The sequence below is a fragment of the Apaloderma vittatum genome, unplaced genomic scaffold, assembly GCF_000703405.1.
Source record: "Apaloderma vittatum isolate BGI_N311 unplaced genomic scaffold, ASM70340v1 scaffold9533, whole genome shotgun sequence".
NCBI lineage: Eukaryota > Metazoa > Chordata > Aves > Trogoniformes > Trogonidae > Apaloderma > Apaloderma vittatum.
The window spans coordinates 1-8,644 of NW_009708611.1; the positions used below are offsets into that span (position 1 = coordinate 1).

An 8,644-nucleotide genomic window follows, 5' to 3' on the forward strand; every position below is an offset into this window, starting at 1 on the left:
ACTCTCTGACTTCTTCCCTTTGACCAATTAGTGACCCATGTCACTACTTGGTCATCCAGACCACATTTCCTCAGTTTACCTATGAGGATGCTGGGAGACGGTGTCAAATGCCTTGCTGATATCCAGAAAGACCACATCCACTGCATGGCCACCAGCCATCCACCTAGTTCTGACTCAGATTATATTTGTATTGGCCATTTCATCACATAATGCAGATATTGCTAGAATGTGATTCACCTACAGGCGATGTCAAAGTAAATCAGGTGCCATCATTCCCAAAAACATAACAAAGCTCATGTGATACTAAGACTAGAATACACACAAGTCATATTTACCTCTTTCCAAACACGTGGATGCGTGCTTGTGGATACATCCTGTACACGATGGGAGCAATGACATCTATAATGCAAACCGTGTGCATTGCATCTTGTGGAAAAGCTCTGCTGAGCTCTGCTTAACCTGGTGTGACTACAATTCACTCTGAGGTAACTAACCCTTTAGGAAACAAACAAACAGCTAGGAGCATAATTCCACCTTTTCCCTGAACACTGCAGTTCCTCTAAAATTCCAGTGCTTTGGCATGCAAGGCTTGGATAACAGTCTGGTGTGTGCCATTGGATGTTTTGAGTCTGGTCTCTTACTATTATGTATGGATACAAACAGTAGGTTTATTCTCCTGAGAAAACAAAACAAAAAAACCAAAACAAACAAAAATAATAATAAAAAAAAAACAAAAAAAAAACCCAAAAAACCCACACCACATTCTTGAAAGTCTTACACTGGCCTGCACATATCCTGGAAATTTAACCTTATCAGGATGTACAACAATGCCTTTCATCTCTTTTTTTCCGAAACTCTGCATTTTACAAATTTCCTCATCCCAGCTGAACTTCCAAAATGTGGGGAACTGATTTAGAGACTCGTATAGGTGAGAGAATACTCTAAATACTTGCAAGTCAAATATACAAATGCGTTTTCCTTTCTACTGAATATATGCTACGTATAACATAGTGAAGCGGGTGAGAGGGAAGGGGTTTCTTGCAATCCTTTGTGCAGGTCAACACAGCTCACTCGTGGTTTCACTACACATTTCACTTGACCATCGAGGTGTTTTGTACACAATAAGATGTAGCATCACCTGAGCAGTGCTGTATCGCACCCGCACGACTTATGGACACACAACTGTAGCTCTCTGCTCACGCTAATCATCCTTTCTGAGTGTCAGGGAATATAGGGAAGCCAGAGATGTAATCTGGATGAGTCTTGCTAGGGCAATTTAAGCCATTTCTGCCTTCATCTACGCCAGTTCCCCTGCATCCAGCTGCTACTGCAGTGTAAATATTACTGAGTAGAGGGCGTACTCGTGCCACTGAGACACGTACTCTGTCTGTAACTAATTCAGGATACTTTCACTCACATGCAAAGTCAGGAACTCACCCAGCACAAAGACACCAGAGTTAAGCGCCGTTATGGCAATTTGCTATGGCAATTTGCATCTACCTGGATTTACCCATCGCTACTTGGGTAGGAGGCAGAGATGAGTCAGCTCAGCAGGGAGATTTTCAAGGACTGAAGTGTTGTTCACGTACTTGAACATTTTCTGCTGGAGTCACACACCTAAGCAAAACCAGGACCACCCCTCCGTGAAGACCTACTGAGACCCGGACTACATTTGCCCAGTTGCCACAGTTGCACATCAGAGAGCTGCGGCAATCAAGGGCAGACAAAACGTGGCAGAGACAGACCAAGGTGAAGGGCTAGACTTTCAAACAGAGTTAGATGTCTAAAGCCCTTTGCAATTCTGGACAGAAATACCTCACTCAAGACCCTCACAGCAGGGCTCTGTCAGAGAAGCAAAAGAAATCACTAGCCAGGGCTCCATCACTGAGCCACGCTGACTTCTGCCGTGTGATTTGTGCTACTTCAATGTGATGGTTGCAATGATGATTTTATTTTCTTCGGCCTATCAAGTCAGGACTTGTACCTCATAATCTTAAATGTCATCACAACATATCTGAATCTGTCAAAAAGAACTCCTTGTATCATACAGACTTTTTTTTATACCCCTTTTTATGTCTAGAGAAACCCACTTCGGATGTTGCCATTGTGCAGAAACATAAGAAATACACTTTTTTCAGAGGAGTCTTGCTGTTTACCCTTATAATACAGTCACATTCTCTATGCAAATCAAAACCAAAAAATGCATTTAAAAAACCCCAAACAACCAAACTATCACAGTGTCGTTCTAATTCAGTTTACGAAATGTTCACGAAACATTAGCTATGAGCTAACAGGCACAGTAGAATTCAATTAAATTTTACATCTGAAAAAACAAAAAATCCTCTTTCTCTATTACCAAGGGCAGCTTTATTCTGAATTCCTCTTTTATTTCACATATTTTAGTGTAAATTATTTATCATCATCACTGGGATCACTTCTGAATATTGACAACAGTTTGCCAGGTATCATAAAGCTTCAGCCTTACTATTACCAGCAAATATAAAGACTGTGTTTGTGCAAAGCCCCAGACGATGTCAGTTGGTCTGCCTGCGTGGAATCACTTGCAAGATCGACACTTGATCTTTTAAATATGTCCAATCCTTTGCAGCAGCCATTCATATGGCATTTCTTCCCAAAAAGATATTGTGACACCAAAAGAATCTGTCCTCACATTTCAATTTGGCCTATTAAAATGTTAGGGAATTATTTGGGAAAAATGTGTCCAAAGCATTTTTTAAAAATCCAATATTTTAGCCATTATTTGAGTTTCTGATAATATTTTACTTATTATTATTGTTGTCACTGTTACTACTACTACCTAATAATAACAGGAAACTGAAAATACATCTTGATGAGTAACTGCAACACCAAGAGGCTCTCACTCTCCAGCAAATAAAAGCTGGTGTTGCTTTACCAAAGTGAGTTTTGCAGCACCAGTTCACCATTTTGCATAGTGTTTGGAAATATGTGGCAGGACTTTTTACTTATTTTTGGGCAGAAAAGTACATTTTTCAACAAGCTATTTCAGTAGCACTTGCCACATTTTGCAATAGATTTTGCATGATGTCCGGGAAAGTATTAAACAGTTTTCTACAATAAATGCAGTTCTGACAAACTGATCATAGAATCATAGAATGGCCTAGGCTGGAAGGGACCTTAGAGATCATTTAATCCAACCTCCCTGTCGTGGGCAGGGACGCCTCTCAACTAGATCAGGAAACACATGGGGACCGAACAGGAATCGAACCCGCGACCTTGGTGTTACCAGCACCACACTCTAACCAACTGAGCTAACCGGCTCCAATTTGTTGAAGATGTTTCTATCTACTCTGTACTAGTTACTGCTTTTTTTTTCAGAGTATTTGATATGTTCTAGGGTGCTGGTAATTAAGAGATGCTGCTATCTAAGGAGAAATGTGGGGGGGATTATACTTGCCAGGATATATTACATATTTTCACTGCTCATTTTCTAGCTTGCAATACTACAAAACAGTAAAAGTCATTTATTTTGGAGAGGTGACAAGGATGAAGAGAAAAACAAGACAGATGCAACTAATATTTGGTGTAGCATAAAAAAGACCATACAGTTTGCTTTTGCTAAAAAGACTGAAATTACTCCATCTCCATGTACTTGGCCAAATAATCCCCTTCAGTTTACACATGGCAGTAAGTATATGCCAAACCCCCCCCTTAGGGAAGAGGAAGAAATCCCCTCACCCATTTCTCCTGTTACAGTTGCTTTGGGGAGGAAAAAAATCAAACTTGGCTAAAGGTTAATAATAATTCATGTCCAGCTTACTATTACTCAATAACTATCAAAGTCTCTAGCTCAAAATAGCGTTTGCTGGCTTACAGGATCAGAGCCATTACAATCTCTATTGAAGACTTTATTGAATTTTACACTAAGCTTTAGATGACTGAACAGGTCAAGCACTGTGGCTCTGAGTTTTCTTTATTCTCGGAAACTCATAAACCCCTCTCCAGTTTGCAGTGCTGCTAGCTAAGAAACTTGACTCAGTAGAGGGTCAGAGAACCCGACCCCCAGGAAAAAAGGTCACGTAGTTTTAAAATCCAGTTCCTGAATACCATTAACTTACATGCACTAGCTGTTCCTGCGTGTCAAACTCCCGGGAACAGCCTTCCCAGTGGCAGTTTGTCTCATAGACCACTTCAGGCTCCTGTTTGCTTTCATCTTTGTCCCCTTCCTCTTTCACCAGGGTCATTCCTTCTGGCTGTTCCTAGAGAGAGGAAAAAAAACAGGGGTGAGGAGAGGAGAGAGGAAATTCTGAAACTGCGGATGAAGAAAAGTGAATTACTTCAGCATTAAAAGAAAGATGATGGCAGTGTGAGGGAGGATTATTTTACACTCAGTTCACGGTGTTACTCCGTTCTACAAAAGAGGGAAGCCCTAAACAGCGCTGGTAAGTCAGAAGCCATTTTCATTCTATACATGTAAAATACTTTTCCTTCCCAGAAGTACTCAGCGCAGAGCATTTCTAAAAAACCATCTCTTTACATTTCAGTTAAAAACAAATCATAACGGCTTGGCTTCTCTCTCCCTACATTTAAGCAGCTTTAATTTGTACACTTGCCCCTTATTATTCAGTGGCAACACTAGTGAAAAAGGCACTTATTCAGTATAGTTGAATTAACTGAACTTTGACTTCAGTACTAGGATTAGACACAAATGGGATAATCTGTAATCCAAAGTGTATTTTCATTGTTAATCCACTGATAGTTTTCCATACTAAAACCTTTCCAAGAGCAGACTCGTGATTTTCAGGCTACTTCTTAGTCTCTTCTTGCCCATAACACGTGCACGAAAGAAGCAAGCAGGGGAAGAGCGTATTTAATTTTGGATTTTGACTTTCCACCTTGAGTTCCTCGATGTGCCTCATTCTCCCTACTTGTTATTGGCTAAGGGTAAAAGTCTGATGTTTGCATAAACATTTGGTTCAGATTATGCACTCATGCTGTTTTTCAATTTCAAAGCTGCTGAAGGATTTAGACCACTGCTTTCTTTTCATGGATTCACTCATGAGATTGAGGCTCTGATTCTCATCTCTCCCCAGCCACTGTAAATCAGGAGTTGCTCTACAAAAAACAGTGGCATTAACTTGTATAGAAAGTATAGCAAATGAGACTGGAGTCCAACATTGAGGCCTCAATGCAGTGAAACGCATCCCTCCATATAGACCTGTATGTCCCTTGTTCACATTTCCATGGTGACTAGAGAACTGAGCACTCTGATTGATTAGAGGCGCCTCTCCATCAGCCTCTCTGCCCTCTTCTGCCCTGCACCCTGGCAGCCCAACCATTAATCTAGAAATGCCAAGTTCACCACTAAACCATGTCCCCAAGCACAACACATCTACACGTCTTTTAAATACTTCCAGGGATGGTGACTTAACCATATCCCTGGGCAGTCTGTTCCAAAGTGTGACAACCCTTTCCATGAAGAAACTTCTCCTAATATCCATTTTAACCCCGCCCTGGTGCAACTTGAAGCCAATTCCTTGTGTCCTGTCACTTCTTATATGGCAGAAGAGACAGACGCTCACCTCACTTTCAGGTAGTTGTAGGGAATGATAAGGTCTCCCCTCAGCCTCCTTTTCTCCAGGCTCAACAACCCCAGCTCCCTCAGCCGCTCTTCATAAGACACGTGCTCTAGACCCTTCACCAGCTTCCTTGCCCTTCTTTGAAAACACTCTAGCATCTCAATGTCCTTTTTGTAGCGAGGGGCCCAAAACCAAACAAAGGATTTGAGGTGTGGCCTCACCAGTGCCAAGTACAGAGGCACAATCACTTCCCTAGATCTGCTGGCCACACTATTCCCAATACAGGCCAGGATCCTGTTGGCCCTCTTGGCCACCTGGGCACACTGCTGGCTCATGTTCAGCCACTGTCAACCAACACTCCCAGGCCCTTTTCTACCTGGCTGCTTTCCAGTCATTCCTCCCCAAGTCTGTTAGTGTTGCATGGGGCTGTTGTGACCCAAGCACAGAACCTGGCATTTGGCCTTGTTAAACCTCATAAAATTGACCTCAGCCCATTGATCCAACCTACCCAGACTGCTCTGAACAGCCTTCCTACCTTTGAGAAGACCAACACTCCTGCTCATTTTGGTGTCATCAGCAAACTTACTGGGGGTGGACTCAATACCCTTGTCCAGATCATTGATAAAGATGTTAAACACAACTGGCTCCAATCCTAAACCCTGGGCAACACCACTTGTGACTGGCCTCTCCCTGCTCACTTCTAACCCTTTTACCACGAGCTGATGCTGCCCATGTTTGCACCAGACGAAGGGCCATACGAGTGCAGAAAGGCTAAAAACACGTGCTACAGGCAAGGTGCATCTTTACTCCAACACCAAGATCAAAGGCTCACGAGCGTAATATGACCGCCATACCTGCACACTTCCTGCTCCTGGGCTGGGGAGGTCCTCGTCGGGCTTTATCTTGGAGCGCTTGTTGTGCATGGGGTCCCCAGTGCTGCTCACTGCAGATTCGCTTGTAGGTTTACTCTGCTGCAGGCAGGTTGTTGATTTTTTTTTTCCCCCAGAAGACAAAATTAGACTGCGATAAATACGTAGCTCCAAACAAAAATATGCAGCATCTGCTCAGCATCTTTATCTGGAGCAGCTACACTGTTAATTATATTGGATATGCAACGACATTGTGCTTCAATTACATAGCATTAACCTGTGGAAGAGCTGCATCACTCAACATTGTAATGGAGCAAGGAGGGAACAGGAAGGAAGGCATTTGACGTAATTCCTTGCTACAAACCAATACTGCTTTTTTCAGGCCAGGGATGCGTAGGAAGAACTTGATTTTCCACATGATGACTTCAGAAAGGCAATTTTGAAAAGCAAAATTGCTCATTCAAATAAACACAAGAGGAAGATTCATTTTATCACACTTGGAAGAAAGGTCTTGCACTTAACATCCACACACAAAAACCCCACCTCTTTTACAGCACTTCCCATGGTTAATAGGTTGAGAACAGAACACTAATGTGAGACTCCACCAAAAAATCCTAGATGAAGTCCTCTATTCTCCCAAACCGAAAGCAAAACTACTGCGGACATAAACAGGCCATAATCTTGTTTTTCTCTTGCTGTGCAATACTGAACATCATTATCTACACCTGCAAATGGATCTTGGAGGAATCCAGAAATCTTTTAGAGATATCTGAACTTGCATGGATCTCACAGAAAATCAATATCCTTCCTACAGCAGCATATTCTGCTTCTACATTTGTAAAAGCTAGCCAGGAGATGAATAGCTCCCAGATTGATAAATAACCTATCCCAGGTCATCTGGAAATGAACAGCACTAGTTAATAACAGGCAAACCACAGATTGTGATAACCTCCACATTATGGGCCTGATTCACTGCTGGATATCCACCCCTTTTGAGAATACACCTTGGTTATTGAAATGATTAATTCAAACTCAGTAAGTCCAATTTTACACAAATCAGAAAAAAACTTCAAACCTCTGCACTGAGTTCCTCCGTTGAGTTACTTCAAGTTACTCACACCTGTATCAGGAGGGCAGAATACAACTCTGTGTATCGTAAAGTCAGCCAGATTTGGAGGTGAAACTGCCAAAATGTTTAGTGTTTTGATGCGGTTTTCCTCTTTTTCTTATTCCCTACCTCTGTTATGTTCCTGTGTAAGATCCAGGAGAGACAGTTTGGGACAAGAAGCTGCTGCAGGACACCGAAATATTTACAAGGACTAAAAAACATGCTACCAATCAGGAACCATGCATACACTTGTGTGATTTATAATAAAGTGACTGCAAATGCTATAGCTGCAAGAAAACTGTTATCGAAGGGTCTCAGTGGCAGTGGTGATTAATTCCCATCGAGACAATGTAATTTGTTTTATTTACTTCATTTTAAAATTAACAGGGCGCAAAGGCTTCTTTTGTTGTCTCTCACCTGTGTGGACTCAGAAGGTCCAGAGCTGACCTGGACAGGGTTCAGGACACTGGGGATGCCAGGGATAGGTCTCTGGGTAGGAAACGTTGGAGCAGGATGGATGAGTGGAGGGCTGTGTCCAAAAGCTGAACCTAGGGTTTGCTGACGACTTATAATTTGCTGATGCATTTGCTGGAGGGATACCGGTGTAGGAGGGTATGTGAAACTCAGAGCAGGGCTGAATTGGGAAAAAAAGGAGGGGAAGAGGAAGAAAAAGATGAGGGTCATTACAGCACGGAACGATACAGATTAAGCCTTTAAAATATATTTGACATATTTACATTGACTGAAGTCAGGTCGCTCCCTCTCTCCCCCTCATACCTTTCTTCGTGCTTCAAAGGATGATAAAACCTGGTTTTAAATCCAGAGTCGTTCTGGATTTACTAGTGAGTGCAAAATGATACCATAACAAAACATAACATTTTTTCCTAACATTTACCAGGAAACCACAGAAAGCCAACTGAAATAAAATTCAGAAAAACTGAAATAAAAGGCAAGCAGTTCAATAACAGCTATTTATTGCAATAACAAACTTTATATAAAGAAAAAGAATGGGTGCCTACACGCTTTACAGTACTTTTATTGATAATGCAGTTCCCCTGTGTTCGCGTGTATGAAGCAGTTCCTTTAATCTTGGCTCATGCTACACTCTT

General features: G+C 41.9%; 1 protein-coding gene and 1 non-coding gene across 2 annotated transcripts in view; both read right to left on the reverse strand.

Annotated features, from left to right (window-relative positions):
- Window positions 1-3,226: 3,226 nt before the first annotated feature.
- TRNAT-GGU lies at window positions 3,227-3,301 on the reverse strand. The gene has a single exon. It is a non-coding gene; the product is annotated as a tRNA-Thr (tRNA).
- Window positions 3,302-4,097: 796 nt separating this feature from the next.
- The window catches only part of LOC104271824 (transcriptional activator GLI3-like), a gene marked incomplete at both ends in the record, with an annotated part of 57,200 nt that continues 52,653 nt past the window's right edge, over window positions 4,098-8,644 (reverse strand). The window contains 3 exons of the mRNA XM_009866620.1: window positions 4,098-4,238; window positions 6,413-6,529; window positions 7,953-8,169. Of these exons, the coding sequence (XP_009864922.1) occupies window positions 4,098-4,238; window positions 6,413-6,529; window positions 7,953-8,169 (475 nt within the window). The remainder of the gene's footprint in view (window positions 4,239-6,412; window positions 6,530-7,952; window positions 8,170-8,644) is intronic.